This window comes from Brachyhypopomus gauderio, chromosome 20 (genome assembly GCF_052324685.1).
Source record: "Brachyhypopomus gauderio isolate BG-103 chromosome 20, BGAUD_0.2, whole genome shotgun sequence".
Lineage (NCBI taxonomy): Eukaryota > Metazoa > Chordata > Actinopteri > Gymnotiformes > Hypopomidae > Brachyhypopomus > Brachyhypopomus gauderio.
Window position 1 is genome coordinate 12301060 of NC_135230.1, and position 25115 is coordinate 12326174.

At 45.1% G+C, this 25115-nt stretch overlaps 1 protein-coding gene across 1 annotated transcript in view; it reads right to left on the minus strand.

Annotated features, from left to right (window-relative positions):
* The window catches only part of nlgn4xa (neuroligin 4 X-linked a), a 70839-nt gene extending 46213 nt beyond the window's left edge, over positions 1-24626 (minus strand). Inside the window, 4 exon segments of the mRNA XM_076983168.1 lie at positions 2812-2964; positions 10139-10201; positions 16891-17642; positions 24231-24626. Coding sequence (XP_076839283.1) covers positions 2812-2964; positions 10139-10201; positions 16891-17353 — 679 coding nt within the window. The 5' untranslated portion in view covers positions 17354-17642; positions 24231-24626.
* Between the last annotated feature and the right edge of the window lie 489 nt (positions 24627-25115).

Consider the following 25115-nt stretch of genomic DNA (forward strand, 5'->3'; position numbering starts at 1 on the left):
TACCACTCTGGAGATACACGCTGGAGATACACGCTGGAGGTAGTGGGCTACCACGCTGGAGATACACGCTGGAGGTAGTGGGCTACCACGCTGGAGATACACGCTGGAGGTAGTGGGCTACCACGCTGGAGATACATGCTGGAGGTAATGGGCTACCACGCTGGAGATACACGCTGGAGGTAGTGGGCTACCACGCTGGAGATCGAGCTGTGGCTCCTCATCGTCCCGCTGGGTGAGAATTTACCATGAAGGGTGAAGAAAGGGTTAACTACTCAGACAGACACACGCTGCTCTATGCAAGACCCATCAGTAGTCTGCTCACATCTGTGCGTAACAAGCGAGAGAGACTGAGAGAGAGAGAGAGAGAGAGAGAGAGAGAGAGAGAGAGAGAAAGAGGGACATGTGCCCATGACAGGTTTCAGTTCAGCTCGTCCTAACCATACCCTGCTACACCTCAACAGCAGGCCACATTTGATGCTCCACCACAGATGGTGCAGTCGTTACTAAAGCATCACACACACACACACACACACACACCCACACACACACCCACACACACACACACACACACACAGAGCACCATACACAAACACTGATGCCCTATTACATCTTGTATATTGCCACAACCAGCTTTAATTTATCTAAATCTACGTGAAGTCACGAATGCATGTTAGCCAATTTAATAATTAAAATTCTGTGCAGGAATCCAGCACATTTTCCACTAGCTCTACTCGCCTATAACTGTGTTAGCGTCTATAAATGTGTGTCTAGTGTCTAGATGTGATTTCTCACACACTAAGAAGTAAGTGCATGGTAAGGGGATAAATTAATTAAAACGCTGTGGGTTTAGAAACAGCTGAGGCCTTATGTACTTCTCACTGGTGCCTCTGGACCCAGGCCAAGCAGGCAGCAGACTGCTGTCCTCACATACACACACACACACACACAAACATTCTGTCACCAACATTCTTCGGCAGTGCTAAACATTAACCTTCAAAGTGGAAAGAAGGTTTCTCTCTCCGAGAACAGGGCCGAAGAAGGATAGCAGCTCGCCCCGCTCCCTCACTAGGACTCCGCCCCCTCCCTCCCTCACTAGAACACCGCCCCCTCCCTCCCTCACTAGGACACCACCCCCTCCCTCCCTCACTAGGACACCGCCCCCTCCCTCCCTCACGAGAACACCGCCCCCTCCCTCCCTCACTAGGACACCACCCCCTCTCTCCCTCACTAGGACTCCACCCCCTCCCTCACTAGGACTCCGCCCCCTGCCTCACTAGGACACCGCCCTCTCCCTCCCTCACTAGGACACTCTGCTTCCGCTGCACCGCAGGCCTGAGTAGTCGCGGGCCCAGAGTGGCCGTGTCTGCCTGCAGCACGGCTGATCTCCAGCAGGTCAGACCAGGTTCCTGCAGCCCCAAACCCTGATCACACACAGCTGTGCCTCTCCCAGACACTCACTCACCTGCTCCAACCTAGTGCCAACAGATTTTACAGTAAACCGAAGTGAGAAATCCCAGCAGATAGCCGAGTGATGAAAAATGGCCTTTTAGCACTTCAGCTTGTCATTTTGCTAATGTCGCTAGTTTATCATACACACACACACACGCGCGCGCGCAAAGCAGCATTGTAACATCCATCCGTTTGGTTGGGAAGATTTGAAGACCTTTGAATTATTCCTTCACCAATTCGGTTTAGCAACTCAACAGCTACGTTCGCCCTTCGCTATGAGCATAAGCAGCGGGGGGGCGCTGGAGCGACTGGCCTTTGGGAAGAAGCTTTCATCTCCTGCATCGTTGAGGGCTGTCAGCCAATCAGAGGATGTACACGGTTAACGAGGGCTTCATCTTGAAGTCAGCTCGTTCTCACCCTCTCTCTCTCTCTCTCTCCCTTGCAGTGCACCCTTTTTTCCAGAACACCTTTTCCCCCTGGCTCTGGTGTGACTAAATATAGGGGGCTTCGCTGACAGCTCCAGCCGATAACAAATGGTAAGCAGAGGAGCTCTTTCGAACCGTGACGGGAATAAAAATCACACTGCTATTTTAACGCTTCCCCCCACAGTATCCAATCAAAGTGGGACTAGTCTGTGGGATTTACATAATTCATTTTTTATTAACATATCTTTTACATGTATTTTATCAGCAGAGAAACACTGAGATATTGGCGAAGGACACAGAAGGAGACGATATCTACACAGAAAGAGACAATGAAAGACTGCCGAACTGTCTGTGGACCATTAAAGCCTGTTTTAGCACACTGTTATCAGGAGCAGAAACAGTCATTGCTTGCCCTGTCTATTAAATTGTTTAAATGAAAATTACTAAAATGTCGGCACGTGTATTTCCTGTTGTAGATGTCCTCATAGCTTTCCTTTACGTGGTATGCATTCATAATTCTGTAAGATCATACTGCAAAATTCTACAGCACTTCTTTAACCCCTCTGGCCTGCTTTAAAGTGGACATGGAGAGTAACAAATTCCTCTTTAAAATGACCTGAAAACACCTGGAAATGTCAATGAGCAACATGTTGGAAAAATAAAGATGTCCGGTACACAGAACAGAAGACGAACAGCCTCCTCTACCGCCATATCGCCTTTTCCATGGCCAAGTCAGCAGACAAGCAGATCACTCAAGTGGCCTTATGCCAGCCCGTGTCACTCTGATGGAAATCTTATTTTAAACTCACAGAATGCCACCCTTCCAAGAATCATCCATAGATTCATAAATCAGTTGACTTAACAGCAGGCGGTTTGCTACATAATCAAGGTCCAGCGTCAGGACCGTGGCCTTTAACAGCCAAGCGGCTGGACTTACCCAACACTCCCAGCCTGTAGTTGAGGGTGACCACGATGACGTTTCCATAGCTGGCCAAGATGCTGCCATCGATCATGTTCCCAGTGCCCTCCATGTAGGACCCTCCGTGTATGTACACCATGACAGGCCTCAGACCGTTTTCATCATGGATGTCTGGGGGAAGAAAAGAGATGAAGCAAATATGTGAACTTCTAAACATATCTGGCCCATTCCGTAGTTGACCACGGTTATGAAGGATTAATCGTTTCCATTGTGTAAATACTAGAGGTGTAAGAAACCAAGAGAAATACGTCTTTATAATTCCTATGTATTAAGGAATTACCTCATCTAAAAATGCTAATGAGACAAACAGTAAATGGAACCCAGTTCCAACAAATTAGCATAATACAATTTGCATAATGCTAACTGGTCTCCTTTACCTTTCGTTTACTGTTGGCAACATTAATATTCATGAATGCCTGTTCCCCATTTAGCACCCTTCCTCAGCAAGATCATATCAGTTCTCAGAACTCACGGTGCTCACGGTGTAAGAGTAGGCAGAGGGAACATGTCCTCAAATAGGAACCTGACACACTAACTCCACCCTTACCAGAGGAAGCGCTTCATTTAGACCAACGAGTGCCCTCACAACACTCTGTGCCTCCACTTGCAGGTAGAAGGTCATTGTTTCTCTTGAAGAGTCGATTACTTGTGAGCCCCCTCCTACCCTGATTATACTGGCTGATTAGCAAACACGGAGCAGGAGCTGATTATAAATGAAGCGCCCGGTGAAAGACGATTCACAATCGCAGGCATCATTCCACAAATAGCCAGACGGCTTCGTAGATCACCGACGTCAGCTGCTGGCCTCATTAGCAACAGCCCCCTGAGTGAATACCTGTGGCTGAGAATTATGGGAAACCAAGCCCTCCACGCCACCCAGGGAAAAATGCATGCTGGGAATAAGGAGTAGAAGTGGATGAAGAAAAGCCATTCACTGGATGATGATTAGGTTGTGTGTGTTCCATATGCCTGTGGCGTCTTCTGCTGATTATGTAGGCTTATGTACATGCACACCAAATGGCTTCTCCAAGCCCGGGCAAAATTTCAGGTTGAAAGACAGCAAACGGGATGAGGAAAGAGGTCCGATCAGGGCTAGCTTACAGCTAAGCACCACCTGCCCCAGTGTTTGTGAGTGTGAGTCCCTGTCACAGTTACCCTGTGTGTGGTCTTTTTGCAATGCTGTGGGTTGTCTTTGTATCTCAGTCGGCGCGGCATGTTACCGTTAGCACCGTTAGCATGCTAGCCACTTTGGCTCACTCTCACTGAAGTGGGTTCCAGCAGGGGTTAGCGCATTAGTGCTAATGGAACAGCGTGGTCCCAGACTCTAGAGCTTCACCCACAACCCCCAGTGACAGGCATCCCCTCTCTGCTCTCTGCCTCACACACCTTTGCTATCTGGTGGCAAATACTATTGATATTGCTCCAATATTTAAGGATTTTAAAAGCAAGATATTTTTAACCTAATATGTCTAACAAGAAGTTACTTTTTTTAGTTCATTCACGTGATTCAGAGTTGTTGTTTTTTAAGTAACCGGTAAATTCATTCTGGCAAATTCATTCATTCTTCTAAATTTCAAATTTCATTTACACATTGTTGGTATGTTATACATTACTATACATATATAGGTATTTTTTAATTACACCTAACATATACTTACTTTGATGAGGTCATCTATGTAAATTTTTAGGGGAATATAGAATTAAACCAAGAAGAAACAAACAGATTACATGTTTTAAAGAAAATGTTAACTTTACTATGATACATAATTAATTTAATGGTAGTAATATTTGAATATACATTTGAATTTCCATTATATTTAAACATATCTTATGTGATCTGTAGCCTAGCTTTACTTGGGTGAAGGAGTTGTGTGCTTACTCCACACCAGAGGCAACAAAACCACACACACATAAACATACACAAACTCAGACAAACTCCAATCCCCCGTGCTCAGTTGAGAGGGCCCAGCGCAGCACCATGGGGTCCAGGGGTGTGCAAGCAGTGCAGGATCCAAAACAAGAGAGATAGAGAGAGAGATAGAGAGAGAGAGAGAGAGATAGAGAGAAAGAGAGAGAGAGATAGAGAGAAAGAGAGAGAGAGAGAGAGAGAAAGAAAGAGAGAGAGAGCGAGATAGAGAGAAAGAGAGAGAGAGAGAGAGCGAGATAGAGAGAAAGAGAGAGAGAGAGAGAGAGAGAAAAAAATGTGAAAATTTCTTCTAAAATGTGAAAAATTCAGGCCAACACGTGAAATTTACATACACAAATTCAAAAAGAAAATCCCAAACTTCCAAACACTAACACAAATTGAACAACTAAAAATCATTCTAGGAGGGGGACACAGCGCCCCCCTCGCTGCAAAATATGTATCTACATGTCACATCCTGAGAGACAGTGGGAAACGACCCCCCCCCCCCTTCAGTTTCAGAATGTAAATAATTATAATGATAACTTTTCATAAATGTTATCATATATTATTATTATTATTGTTGTTGTTGTTGTTATTGTTATTTGTCAATATTATTATCATTGTTATCGTTGTTTTTTAATGCTTTGGCAACACTGTACCTTATACAGTCATGCTAATAAAGCTATATTGAATTGAATTGAATTGAATTGAATTGAGAAAGAGAGAGAGAGCGAGATAGAGAGAAAGAGAGAGAGAGAGAGAGAGAGAGAGAGAGAGAGAGAGAGAGAGAGAGAGAGAGAGAGAGAGAGAGAGAGAGAAAGGAGTGGGGCGGGTGGGGTTGGTGGGGAATGGTGGAAACAGCTCTGGATGACAGGTCATTCATCTGGGCTGGATGCTGAGCAGGAGCCAGGAAGCACGCTAATGTGAAGGTGTCTATTTTGCAGCTCTTCTCTAGTGTAAGACTCTCAGCAGGGCAATGCTTTTACTGCAATGGACGTCAGTACTGTACAGCTCACTCTCTCAATCAGGGCAGCTCACTCTTTCAATCAGTACAGCTCACTCTCTCAGTACAGCTCACTCTCAGTCAGTACAGCTCACTCTCAGTCAGGGCAGCTCACTCTCTCAGTCAGGGCAGCTCACTCTCAGTCAGGGCAGCTCACTCTCTCAGTCAGGGCAGCTCACTCTCAGTCAGGGCAGCTCACTCTCTCAATCAGGGCAGCTCACTCTTTCAATCAGTACAGCTCACTCTCTCAGTACAGCTCACTCTCAGTCAGTACAGCTCACTCTCAGTCAGGGCAGCTCACTCTCTCAGTCAGAACAGCTCACTCTCAGTTAGTCCAGTGCACTCTCTCAGTCAGTACAGCTCACTCTCTCAGTCAGTACAGCTCACTCTCTCAGTCAGGGCAGCTCACTCTCAGTCAGTACAGCTCACTCTCAGTCAGGGCAGCTCACTCTCTCAGTCAGGGCAGCTCACTCTCAGTCAGGGCAGCTCACTCTCAGTCAGGGCAGCTCACTCTCTCAGTCAGGGCAGCTCACTCTCAGTCAGGGCAGCTCACTCTCTCAATCAGGGCAGCTCACTCTTTCAATCAGTACAGCTCACTCTCTCAGTACAGCTCACTCTCAGTCAGTACAGCTCACTCTCAGTCAGGGCAGCTCACTCTCTCAGTCAGAACAGCTCACTCTCAGTTAGTCCAGTGCACTCTCTCAGTCAGTACAGCTCACTCTCTCAGTCAGTACAGCTCACTCTCTCAGTCAGGGCAGCTCACTCTCTCAGTCAGTACAGCTCACTCTCTCAGTCAGGGCAGCACACTCTCAGTTAGAACAGCTCACTCTCTCAGTCAGAACAGCTCACTCTTATTTAGTACAGCTCACTCTCTCAGTCAGGGCAGCTCACTCTCTTAGTGAGGGCAGCACACTCTCAGTCAGAACAGCTTACTCTCATTTAGTACAGCTCACTCTCTCAGTCAGTACAGCTCACTCTCAGTCAGGGCAGCTCACTCTCTCAGTCTGTAACTGCTTTGTCTCCTCCAACAGTAGAGAATGCCATTTTGGTCTTGGATTAGCTTCTTTCACTTAGAACCACTAACCTTAACCAGAACGCTACTCCCAGGTCCAGGTTACACTGTGTTTACCTTTCATCATAATTACGCATTAATGTAGTGAGCACTATTGTAACTCACTTAAACTTCATTTAAACCCATCGCCAACAGGGACTTTTATCCTGGCACAACGTATCAGAAACGCATTAAGAGCATGGAGTGCTGCCACGAAGCTGCCATGACAGATTGCCAGAACAGATATGTGTCTCAGTGTGTTGAATATGGTCAATGAAAGACTGCACATGTAAGACAGAGGTTGGTGAGGACGACGGGTGTCCCACTTAACCTGGGACTTCACTTCCATGCAACAGGTGTCAGTTAGGGCACAGGGTGTGAAGGCACAGAGACAGCACTGTTAGTGGTCTTTCTGGGTAGGGCTTCACCAAGAAATAAAAATGTTCCCTTTCTCCTTTCCTCTGATGGCCTCATACACATGAAAGAGAGAGAGAGGGAGAGAGAGGGGGAAAGAGAGGGAGGAGAGGGCATAGTGTGGAGTGAGTGGGGTGACTCTGCACTGTTTGCGCCTGGACATTCATCACTGGCAGCACAGGCTGAGGAGGATAATATATTCCCCGTGCGCTGAACAGCGCCACACACATTACTCATCTTTATACGGCAGGAGAGCGAGGGAGAGTGGGGTCATCCACTTTTTCCATCGGTTTCAGCATTTCACAAGTGTTAGTAGAGCAGGGATGGAGATGGCTGTTAGTGGCCATGCAGGGCTCGCCGGAGATCTGTGTGTTCGGCGATCGACTCGCCAGCCTGTATGCTCAGCCGCAACCACCACACGATAGTCATGAGGTTAACGGAGGAGGAGAGCAGGAGAGCTGGCTCCATCCTCTGCTGTAATGTCCTTCAGAGATTTTTAGCCAAGAGGGTACCTGCAGCCATCGTAAACGAGTAATCACTAGGCAAGCGTCTTCAAAAGGGGGTGCTGGGTATCGCCCCCGGACAGATCGCAGAGCCGCTACTGATGTCTCCTCGCAGGCCTCAAATCTGAGCGCTCAACGTCATCCCTCTAATAAAACCATTGAGCTAATGCCTTAGGCCTCCAATTCAATATGCATGTAAACCAATTAAGATGCTGCAGACGAGCCGGATCCTTTTCGAACGCTAGCTCTCCAACGAGCCTGGCTGTTAACTCTCCAACCAGCTCTTCCTCAGCACCGCAGGATTCCCAAAGGCAGCGAGCAGAGAACAAAGGTGGCAGTGGCGGTGATGGCGGCGATGGCAGCAGGGAGAAAGCGTGCCCTTTCCCCTCGTCCCTAGCTACAGCCTTGCAGGCACTCTGCGGCGGAGTGGAGAAGGTGGAGCTTCTGGCAGGGCCGCTCCACTGATGCAGCTTTATAGGCTCTGCCTCGGGGTGATTGACCACCTCTGCAGACTGCCAACGCAGTGAGCCCTTCCCCCAGAACTTTACACCACCAACCTCCTCCAGAACTAACCCTTACACCCAGATCCACCCCAACCAACTTCCCCCAGAACTAACCCTTACACCACCAACCTCCCCCAGAACTAACCCTTACACCACCAACCTCCTCCAGAACTAACCCTTACACCACCAACCTCCCCCAGAACTAACCCTTACACCACCAACCTCCTCCAGAACTAACCCTTACACCACCAACCTCCCCCAGAGCTAACCCTTACACCACCAACCTCCCCCAGAACTAACCCTTACACCACCAACCTCCCCCAGAACTAACCCTTACACCACCAACCTCCTCCAGAACTAACCCTTACACCACCAACCTCCCCCAGAGCTAACCCTTACACCACCAAACTCCCCCAGAGCTAACCCTTACACCCAGACCCCCTCCCCACCAACATCCCCAGAGCTAACCATTATACCAAAATGCCTCCAATCAACCCCCCCCAAGAACTAACCCTTATACCCAGATCCACCCCAACCAACCTCCCCCAGAACTAACCCTTATACCCAGACCCCCTTCCCACCAAAATCTCCAGAACTAACCCTTATACCCAGATCCCTCCAACCAACCTCCCCCAGAACTAACCCTTACACCTGATCACCCCCAACCAACCTGCCCCAGAACTAACTGTAACACCAACAACCTCCCCCAGAACTAACCCTTATACCCAGACCTCCTCCCCACCAACCTCCCACAAAAATAACCCTTGTACCCAGACACCTTCCCCACCAACCTCCCCCAGAAAATCAGAAACCAGCCTCACATTTTACCATAACATTGGGGACTTGGACATCAGAAGTCATCAGGTCTTTATTTCTGTCCTTGACTGCAACTCTGGGCTGGAGGATTGTAGCTTGCACCCTACACCACAACAACTCTACTGTGTCTCTCTTTTCCCAAGATCTCCAAAAGGTTTGAACTAGTTGAAGTTTGAACTAGCAGGACTTATAGAAATGTAATACCTCAGCTAGAAATGTTTGTACACAAGCACAATGTATTCATAGAAATGTATGCATAGAAAACCACTATAGATAAAAAAACACCCATTTCAATGTTATCTATCAATAAAAACACACACATTTTTGTGCAATGTTAAGTGTGTTTGTGTTGCCAATTATCACTAACAAACCAGCCTGTCTAGTACTGCGATGATCACACATAAAAAACTGGGGTGGGTTTTCAGGGTTTTATCATTACTTTTCCTGCAAAAACCACTGCCATGTCTGTTCTTCTGAGCTCAGACCATTCTCTCAGACCGTCTACTGGACACAGCCCGTGGAAGGAGTTACAAACAGACAGATTCTCTCTGTCAACACAACACAGGTTAGTGTTCATGCTTCACCGAGCAATGAAGGCAAGGAAGGGGGGGGGGGACAACAGAAAAGGGGAAAGAAAGCAAAGGGGTACATGAGTGCTTCATCCGTTCTCTGAGGAGGTAAAGAACAAAAGACATGCAGGCGTCTCGCAACACTTCACTTTGCAGCACGAGGGGAAGGCAGAGTCGACGTGAGAGCCCGCAAAAAGCAAAAAGAAAATGGTCCTATAAACAGATGTGTTTCTTAAGACAGTGTTCGCAGGCAAACACTGATATTTATGTACACAGCCCTCCAAATGTGTGCTAAGCATGTCCAAAGAAGAAAGAGGTTAAAAACACAATGGTGAAAAAAACTGGAGAGAGCTCTCCAGGAAGGGAAGGAAGGGACACCCCCCAAACTGAAGTCAAGTCCACAACAAGGGTAAAAGAACCTGGAGGTTTTCGTCGTCATGCATGAGGATCAGGCTTGGTCATGGCGGCTTTTTTTTGGGTTTTGGAAAAAACAAAAAGGAAAAAAGAGGGGAAAAAATACCTTTGTCTTCGCCACCCTCATTACTGGTGAAATCATCGCCTTGATTGAATGTGTTGGCTCCTACTGTTAACAACAGGAGAAAAATACACATGGATAAATGGGGAACAGACTTTAAGACAGACTTTAAAAAACACCAAAAAAATGTCGACAAAACACAATAAAGAATGATTTGGTTGCAATAACAACAAAAAAAGTCAGGTAAGACCGCAGCTGGCAGGAACAGTATTGAGGATTACGCTCAGTTCTAGCTGCGTAGTCAACATGGACTGTCTGATCTCCAAAGTTTAACATCCCTCTCCTACTCCTTTAAAAATAATAGTTCCTATTCTTCGAAAAAGAACATTTTTCAGATGTGTATGTACCAAGCGAGAGTTACACAGAGATATTCCATAAATATTCATTCCATATTCCTGTCAGTAAATCCTTTGTTGATCCTGTTGCCAAGTCATCTGATATTTGTGGCAATTCTAAACCTGGACAACACGTGAGCAGAAAGCATGTGTCCCAGGCTAGCAGGGGAATATTCCAGAATTTCTCACTAGCATGGAAGAATACCAACAATACAAGCTCACCATCCACCCCAGAACAGAAAAAAATGTTGCTACCTTATAGAGCTGCAAGGTGGATTAGCAAACCACAGTATGACCATTCTCTGATATGGGCTTCAGATTAATATTTCACACAAAGGTGTTTATGTCTCTAGTTATCATATTAGCATGCTAGTGTGACGTTATCATATAAGCCTGCTAGTGTAACGTTATCATATTAGCCACGTTATGGTGACGTTTTCTTTTAAAAGTGTGATGGCGGAAGGTCTTCAAATCAGAACCCACCCCAAGGCAGCGAGGCCTCTGTAGTCGGTCGGAGTGCAGAATGTTAAAAGTGTTCAGACAGAGGCAACAAAAATCAGCAGCTTGAGTGTGAACTACATGTCCTCTGTAAACACCACGAGCAGCCAGAGGGAATTTAAGGTCAAGCCGCCTTAAAACTTTACCAGGAGGTGGTCAAGTGAACAGCAGACCTTATTACTGAACATTCTTTCAGGAAGTACCTCAATATGAGGTAATTTTTTCTTTTCTCTTTAAAAAGAAGCCAAAAAAGGGGGCAGTGGAGAAAGCTAAGAGAGACAAAGCAAAAAGCACTTAGCTGGCTTTGTGGCTAATACACGCTTTACACCCTACTGCTGTAAAATTAACCACCAGGAAGTTAGTCCTTTCAGCCTGCTGATGATTCAAACACCCATTTGCATCCTCAACAGAAAAAGGGAACGAAAGGAAAAGGACAGCGTTTTTACCCATACTGCCTGGCTCTCACTGGACAGGAATGGGGTTTGGGGTGGAGGGGGGGGGGGGGTCATGAGGAGCTGTTCACAGACCAGCACTCCTTTACCGTTCCCTCAACTCATCCACGTCTCGGTTGGGACTCGCGCCGCCGCCCACCAGACGGAGGCGTGTGGAGCCGCTCCATCCGGCTCATCCACCATCTCCACGCGGGTGGAAGCGCTTTGACAAACGCTGCTCCGGGTATAGGCTATGACATCAGCCGATGGTGAGTCAGTGATGGAAACAGCAGCAGCGCCGGGCCTCGCGGACATGCGTTTGGAAAGCAGTGCTTTCTTCAGGCCCATGGTTGAATTGATCTGAGCCAAATCGATTGCAGTTGGCTGTTTGCTCTTGTTGATAATTAAACCAAGCCAATGAAATGCTACAGGGATGCATCAGTCACCGGCATCTAAAAACACCTCAGTGCCCTCTACAAAAAAGGAATTACTTGAAATGGAAGACTGTATGTGAACTCACAACCAAAACTTGCATCTCTGCTAATGGCTGCTGATTTAAGCAAATCTAATAAATGCGTTTCAGAAGCATACGGGTAAAGACAGTAGCTCAGTGTTTCAGCTGCTGTCTAGCCTGCTTATCATTGGTCAGTGTCTGGCCACAGGGCCATGGGTGATCTGCGGTTATTTTAGTAGAGAACCAATACAGCAGTGGCACTGTCATAGGAGAAGCATGATAGTGGGTGCTGGGCAGGTAATTGGTGAGCAGTAGGTTGTAGGTTTTTATGTTTTTGCTTTTTACATGTGTCAGTGTCACTGCTGGTCTGCCATGGAAATTATCCAACCAACAGCAACTCTGTGGTCAGAAATCCAGCATCAGTGATGTGGTGGGGAAAGCCTGCCACAAGTTGCACAAGGCAACAGATGGCTTGTAATTTCTACCTTATATCCAAAAGGAGTGTGTGTGTGTGTGTGTGTGTGTGTGTGTGTGTGTGTGTGTGTGTGTGTGTGTGTGTGTGTGTGTGTGTGTGTGTGTCAGACAGCAGCTCTAACAGCCTCCGTTCACTCACCCAGTGTCTCCCACACATCCACCCAGACACCTGGCAGTCACTGCACTGACAACGCCAACCTGGCCTAGAACTGTAGCCAGACACTCGCAAAACATCTTTAACCTACACTACATCCTGTTATTAAAATAGATGATTATGTTACAAAGGCTTTTTCACATGTATTTGATTCCAATATAGATATATGCTGGAATTCCATTATATATATTCCATTATATAATTCTAGCTAATAAAATAACCAAAATTGTTTGCCGTGAAAGTATGACATACTCCACATAAATGGTCTCTGGATGTTAAATAAGTATGAGATACTCCACATAAATGGTCTCTGGATGTTAAATAAGTATGAGATACTCCACATAAATGGTCTCTGGATGTTAAATAAGTATGACATACTCCACATAAATGGTCTCTGAATGTTAAATAAGTATGAGATACTCCACATAAATGGTCTCTGGATGTTAAATAAGTATGAGATACTCCACATAAATGGTCTCTGGATGTTAAATATGTATGAGATACTCCACATAAATGGTCTCTGGATGTTAAATAAGTATGAGATACTCCACATAAATGGTCTCTGGATGTTAAATAAGTATGAGATACGCCACATAAATGGTCTCTGGATGTTAAATATGTATGAGATACTCCACATAAATGGTCTCTGGTGTCATGGCCTCCAACGCCGGGAACTCCACATCCCAGCATGCCCCACCACGAAGGCGGAGACCCAGCTCCCCGGAGTTTTAGACACCTGTCGCCTATTAGCTAGGTTCTATATAAGACATCTCTTGTGTTTGCATTGTTGCGAAGTATTCTCTGAAAGCATACTAAGCGTTATATTACTCTCTGGTTTGACCTGATTAGAGTTTCCTGTTTTCTCGCTTTGTTTTTGCCCTCTGGTACCTCTGCTCGGTTGGACTGTTTATGTGTACGGACCTGGACTACCCTCCACCTCTCTTTGGATTTCCCTTTCAACTATTAAAGTGTTCTATTATTCGAAGTCTGCAAGCGTCTGTGTTGCCTCATGTTTCCAGCGTCACATCTGGATGTTAAATAAGTATGAGATACTCCACATAAATGGTCTGTGGCTGTTTAATAAATATGTGATACTCCAAAAAAATGCTCTCTGGCAGTTAAATAAACATGAGAAACGTCACATAAATGTTATGTGGCTGTTTAATAAATATGAGATACTCCAAATTAATGCTCTCTGGCAGTTAAATAAACATGAGAAACGTCACATAAATGTTATGTGAATGTTTATTAAATATGAGATACTCCACATAAATGCTCTCTGGTTTCTGGCATCTGCCATGGCATCTGCCTGATTCCAGAAAACAAAAAAAAAAAACTGGACAGTCTTATCTTTAATTAACTTTAAATGTTGGATCACCTGAAGGATTTAACAAGTAATTTATTTCAGTATCCATGTGACAGTCACAATGTGCTATAGTATAGTGATGATACAATATTTATGTTTGTCATGCCTAGATCAAATCCCCTATTCACAGTTCCCATGAGTATGTACGTCAGCAGACTGTCCACAGTTGCCTTATGTGGGAGTCAGGTGTGATGACATAGTGCCTAATTAGCAGCACGAATTGCCCAATTAACTCTAGTGATTCGAAAAAAAACAGGACCAAATTTGGCTTTGTGGTTCGAATTAAAGTAGCTCTGTTATGGAGAGCGCACAGTGTATTGTGGGAAGATAATGAGAGTTACGAAAATAAATGTATTAACAAGGCAATATACATGTAAGAAAAAACGTAAAATGTAAATGTATATATTAGATCAGAAGCTAAAGAGGCAGTGAAAATGCATAAAAGTATCATGAGAATCTCCCTAACAGTTTAAAGCAATAACCATGTGACCACGTCTCCGAGGAGGACTACGTTAATTACATATAATGGCAATGACGATCCATGTCTGTTCCATATGGCTGCTACATGCTGACTTGCAACATCCTACATCTGCCCCCCCAGAGTGTCTTCATAAAGACCATGAGAGTATTATACCATGAGGGGGTGGAATGAGGGGGGGGGAGGGGGAGTGGGCCAGGGCTCACTGGAGGTAGCAAGCAGCACTGGCGTATTCCTGTTTCGGCACGTTGTGTCTGTGAATGGCCTGTTTTGAAAGGGCGGCTGATGGAGAGCAACTGCGGACTACGCTCACAATTAAAGAGTGGAGAGGATCTCGCAGTGCCATTGTCTCCTCGCACGGATCATAGCCCCCACCCTCACGCCACCCCCCAGATGGAGGCATTCATTCTGATTAATTCGCATTGAAACAGGACGCCAGGGCTGCTACACCCGCACGGCTTGCTGCTTGGGAAGATAAAAACCCCTGGCTCGGTCTCTCGGAGGCCGACCACGACCCTCTTTGTGCTATTCCCGACGACACGGCCAAGAAAGCAAAACACATAAACAAACAAACACCAAAATGAAGACGGATTTGATGCAGGGGAGCACTGAGTTGCTCCAGTGGCCCCTGAGTCCCCGTGGTTGTGTTGCCCTCCTCGTATGCAATAAACAAGACAAACGCAGCGTGAAACCCAGCAGAGGAAACGTGAACCCGGTTTAGCGCAGTAGCCCCGTACCTCAGTTTCTCCTCTCAAAGGAGACAGCGCTATAAAAGGGCATTTTAAATCTTCTCTCCACTTGAAGAGTGTGAGAGAGAAGCGCCTAAGTCTTCCTCTGATCCTGAAATAGAAGGAAACTTCCACATTACATGGGATTTGAAAAGGGCAGCTTTGAGAGCTAAGGTATGATTGGCAGGCTGAATCTGAAAGCTAACAGTGGAGGAATTTCTGCCATGGTCCCTGTAAAAGAGCCAGAGATTTAACAAGACATCAGGGACCTCTTACAAGAGCACGCCCCTTCACTGTCATATCTATTTCCACATACAGTAAGTCGTATATAGCTTACCTGTCAAATTATAGTAAGGTACAGGATTATCAAAGCACCCAGAAATAATTTACCACACACATGCCTTTATTTTTTGGCCTGGGATCTACAGCATAATTCTGCCTACTCCATCCAGAAAATATTAACTGGAGGGGGAAGGGCGGGATTAGAAGACAGATGGAACGGGGAGCCTTTGAGAGCCCCAAAATTCAGCTAGCCATCAGCAGCCAGATAGCACTGAACAATACACGTTCCTGTATGGAATATTATAATCCCTGTTCCAATGTCCCAATTTTAAAATGGCCTCGGGACATTGTTGACCTAACCGACACCTAGCAACAGCAGTAGGGTATACGCAGAAGCATTTAGTTAAGTGCTGTACACATTTGGCACTACGGCAACAAACGGCCCAGTGAAGGTGGTGACTGCCCTCCGGAATACTCGACCCACTCGGCCCACCAACCACGACCAAGCCAGCAGCCCTCAGCTTGCAGGGCACATTTCGTCAGTCACATGCGCCCTCAACGTGGTTGGATAATTAACCACCTTGCCAAGAAGGGCTCTCCAGTGCAATGTTGTGATTAAGCAGCAGAATAGAATACATAGCTGCTGTCTCTGAAAGAAGAATGTACCAAAACATGTCAGAATCAGAGCCCCGGTTCTTGTGTCCTGGTTTTGAGATGATCCCTTCACTTTCTCTTTCAATCCAGTCCCACAAACACTCCAGGTAAGATCTACTGTACAATCTCTTACAACCCTCTAATGATCTCAAGAGTTATCAATAGGCACAGGTTAAAAAATCCAAGCATACTCACCGAAGGGTTCTAACCAAACACGAGATTTTCCACAGGTTAAAATGTTATGCTTTCATCATACGATATTTTTTGTAACATTTCAGTTTTGCTTGACATCAAAATCACAGCATGTGACCCATGACAAAAGGAAGTGCCCTGTACCACCTGTGAAAAGATGTTTAAATGTTCACATGGGCTGTCGTGGATCGGGCTTAGCGCACCGAAGGAACTGATCCATTAAACTGTGTTCCTAGAGCCTCTGCAGACCGCTGTTCTGAGCTCACCAGTGGGCAGAGATGCTTTCTGGGGAGTTTAGATTGTTCACTGAACTTCAGTTAATCAGTTCTGTGTATGCATATATATATATATATATATATATATATATATATATATATATATATATATATATATATATATATATATATATATATATATAGTGTATAAATATATACACTTCTAAAGTCTTCATATGAGACCTCTGAGAGCTGAAGTGGCTTTAGGTGTATGAGTATCTCTGCAAATAAAAGCGAGGAGGAGAAAACCATCACAGTTCTCAAGAATCAGAAGACCACTGAAACTAAACTAAATCATTGTGCTAAAAACAATATATAGTAGCAGACAATTCTCTTGAAAAAGGTGAAGGCTGAAGAAGGGGAAAGGGACAATGACTGACATAATTACATAGTCTGAAATGAAAAGTATGACATACCATCCTCAGTGGGGACATAGACGTTTAAGTACAGGCAGTCTTCACTTTGGTCCTGTACATAGGTTACAACGGTATCCAAGTTGGCGGTGAACCATACAGGCAACATATCGTTAAGCAAAAAGCGGTCTTCCAGAAACTGGGGGCAGACTGGTGCAAAACCAGTGGCATTTCGGATCCCTGGCCAGGACATGGGTGGCTCCGGGGGTTGAAACCTCCTTTCCCCCGTGGGTGGAAGAGCGTAGGGAATCCCCAGGTACTGCTCCACAGGCCCCAGGATCTCATTGGGCAGCGGCGTTTTTGACCCTCTCAGCTTTCCATAGTTTGTGGTGACGATGGGATGTTGTTGCGCCTGTGCGACGGCTAGCCAAACCGCTGCGGCCACAATCCAAGAGATTTGGGGTACGGTGGCTAATGGTCGGACCATAGTCGAAGGTATCCATGTGAACCCTCCCTGCCGCGACATGGTCCAGCTGAGGATGGCGAGAAGAAAACTGTCTACGGTCCTATACTCCCACCTGCACAGCCACAGTGAAACCACTCCCTCAGATTATGATTGAGAGCTGATGGAACACACACCCTCCAATCAGATAACAAATATTCAAATGCTCCATTCCTGGAAGGCGGGTCTTGTGCTGTAGATTTAGGCCTGTTGAGTAACTATCCTCTGACAGATGCCAGACGTTTGTTCCGTCTCCGTTGTTCTCCTCTGGTATCAATGATCCCCCTGTTTCACTCCTTCATCAGTGGTTTGTCTGTGGGGCAAACAGTACAATCCATTTTAATTCATGCTTAACAATACTGACAAACAGAAAAACCAAATCAGACTGTTATAAGGTGACATTTTCAGAGAACATGCAAATTCAGCCATCAGCCATCAGCCATCACTTATTGAGACACGGATACATAGTTGAACTTGAAACTAAAGCTATTCTGAAACACAATCCTCAAAGCAAAACCCCACAGTTTGTAAGCAGTCTGGAAAACTGAGAGGATAAAATATTACACATAGATTCTTTGCCACACAAACATAAAACACAATCGATTCATTCTTGTGTCAGTTTTTGTTTTTGTTTCCAAATCTCAGTTATGGAATAAATTCTGAGGTCTTACCACATTACCCTTAAGGTATCTCTTCCACTGAAAGATCGCTTGAGGTGCAAACTAATCCATGATTAGGAATCAAGTATGTCAGGGTCAGGGGAGCAACCCAACTCTCTACCCAGAGCCAAATCTTCAGAAGAACTCTAAGAAGGCCTCAGACTGAATGTGGCTGAAGTCTCACAATCAAATATCATTTGATATTGGCAGAATAAATGAAACTGAACCTTCCACTTTGAAAAATCAGTGGAGGCTAGTAAGCTAGTTTCTTTCAGTAGTACAATGAGCCCAACTTGCCAATGGTTTAAGTCTGGTTTAAGACTGGTTTAGGTAAATTTTGGTATGTATATATAGTGGTTAGTTTGAGTGGCAAGTAAAGCATAGTTGCATTATACAACATTAAAGAGTGAAAAGACAAAGCCATGACAGGAGAGGTCATTGTTTACACTAACCACACCAAAGGTGCATACATTATAATTTACATTTAAGGCATTTGGCAGACGCCCTTATCCAGAGCGACTTACATTTGTATCATTTTTTATACAAGTGAGCAGTTGAGGGTTAAGAGCCTTGCTCAGGGGCACCTCAGTCATAGCCTCTGGTCTGGGGATCAAACCCACAACCCTCCGGTCACAAGACCAGTTCCTTAACCACCAGGCCATGACTGCCCTAATAATAATTATTACTCACATTGTGTTTTCACAATGTAATGTGACCAGTATTTTAGACAATTAACCCTCAGTTTCAGAAAAATCTTCACACTGTTAAGCACCACGCACTCTGCTTGAAATGAACTGAAGATATGGCAAGGTCAACTCATTAAAGATATAAGCTGTCCTTTGTAGCATTGGCTCAGTACTGCAAAACAAACCAGTTTTAATACTTTCAGTATCATACAGTAGTTGTGCATGTTTTAGTAGCTGATGATAGCTGTATTTAAGTAGAGTTCAAATGAGTCAAAATGTGCTGTTAAAATATGTTAAAATGTGAGTTAAAATGTGTGTTAAAATGTGAGTTAAAATGTGCTGTTTCAGCTCTGCAGAATTAAGCACATATCAGATTTTGCACACTGCTAGTTTAAATGTGGTACAAACTACTTAGTACTGAATATCTACTCCACCTCCACAGGACAGCATCCTCTTACGGAATCGTACGCATCACCGCGGGGTTTGTGGCTGCATCCTGGTGGCATGATGATAGCTATTAGTAGCTGACAATGTGCCCCCACTTGAACTCTAGATCCACAGGGTCATTTCATCTCATCTAAGCCTAAGAAAAATTTATGCGACTACTGTGGAGACAAACAGAGTATGGTTAACATTTAGCTGACCTCCTTAAACCATTAATCCTCCCGGATATTAATCCATCCAGGCAAGAAGCTGATTATTCCTGGTCAAAAATATTTTTTTAACCTTGTTAATGAATGAATCGTCCATGTACTTTGGACAAGGCAAATGTCAACCCTGTGGAGGAACCTTGACATACCTATCAAACATAAAAACTCTTATGTGGCGTTTGGTCAGTTCCAGAAAAACACTAAATGAAATTTATGAAGGAAGGAAGGAAGAAGATAACCACAGAGCATCTTTCAAATATGTCAACAAAAAATATCGTGTTTGATTTTAATCTCATGGATGAGGCCAGAGCTAATAGATGCCATTTCATTTGTTGATATCAGATAGCACATCTGAGGCTAATCTGCTCAACAACATCTGAACTTGATACAGAGTGAGTTCCAGCAGAGCTGTACAATACTAAAACTTTTCTCTTCAGGACTGGGAAGGATCCAGAGTGTGTTAATCACATGAACTGAGCATGCATGTTTGGTTCGCATTAGCCAATTGGATTTGCTGGGTCGTGGTATGCAGTGAGCTTTGGTTCTGTGGGCTTAATGATTGATTTGTACATTAATCAAGTGGGCATGGCCCATCTTTTCTCTGATGTCAGGGGGAGGCAGGGGGAGGATTCTGGAAAGTGCTGAACTCAGATCAGCATCACTTCCCTAAATGCCAGCTGTAGCCGTTATGATGCAAAAGACTGACCTGGTCTCAGAACACCTACCTACCGTGTCCTACAAACAAGCAGGGGAACATATTGGCTAGAAACGTGTGGTTCCTCCCTTATGACACAAATATCGTACCCTGTGGGCTTTGCCAAGAGTGCTTCCACACCTACTGGTATTTAATACGATGACAATGAATGCAAGCAATTTTCCTAATGAGAAAGATTGTTCTGCATAGGAGACGGCATAGCAGATGCGCATGAAGCCTGATCTAAGACCAGCTTCATCTGCATTACATGCTAAAAGGGTAGACACAGATCACAGATCAGTGCAAGAGGGATCTTCCTAGCACCATCTTCAGTGCCAGGTTCAACGCAGCTGTTCTCTGTTCTGCAGTCTTTTTTTTTTTTTCAAGAATGTAAAACTTAATTTCACCACCTACAAATTCCTCAACAATTTAAGCACTGACCAGACAGAACAGAATAGTTTTCATGACAAGCAGACTGCTCAAACAAAGAACAAGTGCTGAGGTCCTTGCCATAAACCATAACAATCCTAGAGGAAAAAAAAAACAGTTATTAAAACATTTGACTATTGTAACTCTCACCAATTGTTAAATATCTCTTGGAACAGCAGAAGTGAATTCCAAGAAGCATTTGCTTTCAGAAAAAAAGGTGTTACACTACACAAAGCCATGTCTATTTATGAAATTAGCAGGGCTCAGTTATGGATGCCTTTACGTTCTTATAGCTCCCCGCCTCTACCCTCAAACCTTATATTAAGTGCAGACAGAAGCACGGGCTGGTTCTATAAGCTCTGAGGAGTGATTAACATATTAAAGCAACTGGAGGAAGAAGGTGAACCCATTAGGTTGTTCACTCAAGTAAACAGGATTTATCCTCCTAACGTTACTAGAACAAATCTTCTGAGAAGTAGTTCAAAGCAACCATATTTATGAAATGCAGTCTGCACTATCCCAGTCCCCTTTTCATCAAAATCTCTTTATTATACCTGGGAGCAAAAGAGAGAAGGCCCTCCCCAACGACACAAAAATAATAACAGCCAGTTCACAACCCTTCTGACGCATGCTTCTGTCTGGACAGATGGGCGTTGGTGCCCAGTCATGTAATCTGAGTTCCAGGGCAGGGAGTAGATAAAACTTCCCCTGATACAACAACGCTACTTCCCCTGATGTTTTCAAATGTGTTCAGCCAGCTAAACTTGCTAAAGAATGTCCAGCAAAAGTTCAAATAAAGAACTGAAATTTCTTCCATCAGGGCCAGTCAACATTAGAGAGGACAACCTGATAGAACTGATCTTGTATGGCAGAGCAAGGTGGACTCCACGTAAAGCCTGGGTGTAAGCACCTGTTTGACAGCCAAGCTAAAAAACAGTAGAAAGGTAGATCATAAATTTCAGCTGCTGGTTCAGGGTGCAGCTGGGTCAAAACAACAAGGGCATCGACACCAGCTAACAGTGCTAATCATGTCTGAACTCTCTGAGTATGGCGTATAAAGCAGTTAGCATTATGTAAATCGTACCGATCGCATCGGTTACTAGCCAAATCTGGGGAAGCGTGTTAGTCACGGGCCGATGGTCCAAAAGTGGAGTTCACACAGCACCAAAGGCGTGCAATCAGCATGTGTGGCCAACGGCAGCAGCTGCAGTGGGGTTCTGCCACCGAAAACAGGACATTTCACAAACAACACCGTGAGACAGGACACATCAAGACGTGGAACAGGAGGGTTTATTGTCACCCTTGTAAGTGGAGTCAGTGCTCATCACTTAGACGATTCCTCACGAGGCCTTGAATCAACAGGACAATGAGTTTCGAGTCCTTTGCTACCTCACAGTGTCAAACACTGTCAAATACTTTGATACATATTTAGATAGCGAAGGCATGGTACGTGTCTGCATGCGTGTGGGAGTGTGTGTTGTACATCTCTGGACACCGTCACAGGCAGGCTTGAAGGCCTGCTTCACATCCATTTATCTTCCAATGAGATAAGTGTGCAGTGTCAGGGAGACGTCTGAGACGTGGTAGCCCGTGGTTGCCCCCCCCGGCCTGTTTTTAAAACGCTCACACCAATCACAGCCCGGGAAGAAAGAGACGCACGGTCGAGGAGTGAGAAGCTTGGGTCCGCCACCCGTGTGATAGCCCCTGATAACTCGTGCGAATTTCAATGAAGGTGCAGGCTACTCATTTGCATTTTAATTATTATAAAAAATCTTAGCAGGGAGGCCATGGGACTGCGGAAACTCGCCTGCTAGGGATGACGACCCGTCCTCGGTCCGGAGAGGGAGAGAAAGGGGGAAGACGAGAAACAAATCGCAAATTTTGCTCTTGACCTTGGGGTGAACTTCATACAAAACAAGACCCGATTTTTATGCTGCATATGCATCTACTATTAACCATTCAACATGGCCACGGTCCAAGAGGTGAGCCAGGATTTGTCCCCTTTTGAGCATTATTCTACCCCCCCCCTCCACACACACACACACACACACACAAACACACACCCTCCCCCGTCTTTCTCTATTCTTTGTAGTGAGTGCCCAGATGTACACTGTGCCTCCAGAGAGACACAAGAGACATGGATTTATTCAAAGGTGATGGCAGAGAGAACACATGGGCACTCAGTGATCCAATGAGAGAGAGAGAGAGAGGGGGGGGGGGGAGGGGGGGAAGCTAAGAGCTGCTGAATTGCACCTTTCAATTGCTGTGACCTGGATCAAAGTAAATATTGATTCTGATAGCCAGAGTGTGGTTTTAATAAGACATCACCATAGGTTTGTTGCATAGAGCCACGCCACATTTTGAGAATCATGTACGTGACACAAGTGTTTTTGCGATGTTTAAAGTAATTGCACAGCAATACAAGAAATCAATAGGTTTCAGTTCCCTGCCAGGGAAAGAGAAGGATTTAGGTCCATAATAAGACATTTTGGATTGAATCATTATCACATAGTAAAAGCAACTTTCCACAAACTGACAACAACTGATTACAATAACCTAAAACGCATTTACCACAATTATAGGCTACTGGAGAAAACTTCCAAGCAGGAATCCAAAAACCCGCAACTGTTCCAGGGATTCATTTTATATTCTGATTTATGCCTAAACATAAGACAGCTGGTATCATCGATACCATCGATAACTGATAATGCGTGAGAAAGAAGGTTAAAACGTCTCCAATGCTCCCGAGAGATGCCTCCGTACACCGTGTCGGCTCCCAAAAGCGCGCGTGTGTAGGAGATGTGCACAGTACCACCTTGCGGTCCACCGCCGAACTAGCGAGACAGCGGTCCGGCACCGGAGTCGGATAGACCGAACCAGGCCGGAGATATCACATTCTCCGTAGGGTGAAACTCGTATCTGAACGGTGACAGTACACTACAGAACGCATGTCCTACACCAAGCACCAAAGCTGAAGTTTGAACGCGCTTTCCTCGGTAAAGGCTGAGAGATGTTTGACTATTCAGACGTCCATGGGTTTTGCCCGAGGGCTGTTTATGAGTCAAGATACTGTTGCTTCCTATTTCCCCATCTTCAAGCAACATTCAAGAGTTCAACCCTTACATCTGAACGGCTTCTCCGTAGCCACACGCCTGCCATCTGTGTACTGCGCATCTACTGAGGTTGGAGCGTCACATACGAAAATAGCCATAGTGTCAGAACCGAGTCTGCTCCATGAAACAGGCTGTTGGAGTGTGTCACGAAGGTTTGGTAAGCCAGAGATAAGGGTCTGTCCTAACCAAAACATCTCCATTACTTTCACCAACCTGCTGTCAGAAAGCTCATTTCTCACCATCATCGACCATTCCAACTGCGCATATGCCTCGCGGCACAAACGTGACCCGCTATTTGAAATTCACTTCTTCAAACATCTCCCCATTTACTGGGGAGAGAGAAGTGTTGCCTTTCAGAGATTACCATTGTTTTGAATAAAAGAAAAAAATAGTTGAGTCTATAATTTCTCGTGGTTGGATTAATCCACATTCTCATGAACAGGTTGCACTTTTTTTTTGCAAAAAAAAAAAGAAAAGGAAAAAAAGAAAAACGGAGCAGGCAACCCGGGGGGGAATGAAACGTTCACCGCAAAATGTCCGCACCGCTGGTCCGGCTGAGATTTAGAATACCGTCTTAAACAAGCGCGTTCGCCACGCTACGCAAACAGCAGAAGTCCGCATAAGCAGAAAAAACAACACTTTTGACCACACAGCCACTCTCGTTTCTTACCTTGGCAAGATCTGCATTTCATGATGCTTTCCTCAGCGTTACGACTTCATGGGATACGGTCAAATATACGTATGTGTCACATTAACGGAGAAAATCTAACTCCGCTCTGCCCCCGTAAAAATCCAGTCCGATATTACAGTCAAGAGGAGAGAGGTGATACCCAAGGTTCTTTCAGCGAAGATGCAGCTACGTTTCAGTTGTAGATGATCCATATAAATTAAGGTAATTCCTTACCTTAATTTACCTTAGTCACTGCAGATGAGAATTAAACTGTAGAGACTCTGATTGCCTCCATAGAGTGAAAAAGAGAGAGAGAGCGCGCGGGGCGGGAAAGAAAAGATTAAAGGGAGAGACACCAAAGCTGTACCAGACGCTCCCCCCTCTCTCTCTCTCTCTCTCTCTCTCTCTCTCTCTCTAGTTGCTAGTTGCCATTGGACTGCACTGAGTGAAATTTACAAAGCCTACAGCCAATAGATTGCCGCATTCACTCCATCACCGTTAACCAGCTGCGAAATACTTTTAACTTCACAGAGAGCTCGGCTGACGCCAGCTGTGATTTACACGGAAATGCGCCTTGGGCTCTTCTTACTCTCGCGGTCGTACGCATATACTACTCAATTGATTTTGTAGTATGGGTGTCTGAAGATTTTTTATAACTTTTAATATCTGTCCTAATCACTCGCCTAATAATAAAATATTATCATATTACAAGCTTCGCCGCTCGCCTTAGATGATGTTGGTCCGTTATGTGGAATTTATTATAATTACCATTACCAGTTTTTCAATACCATACTGCACGCGTCAATGGGAAGCTTTGGCCTTACGCGCAAGGACTACTGGTTTCTGCCATAAAGGTTAGTGCTTAGATGCGGTGTTGTGGCATCA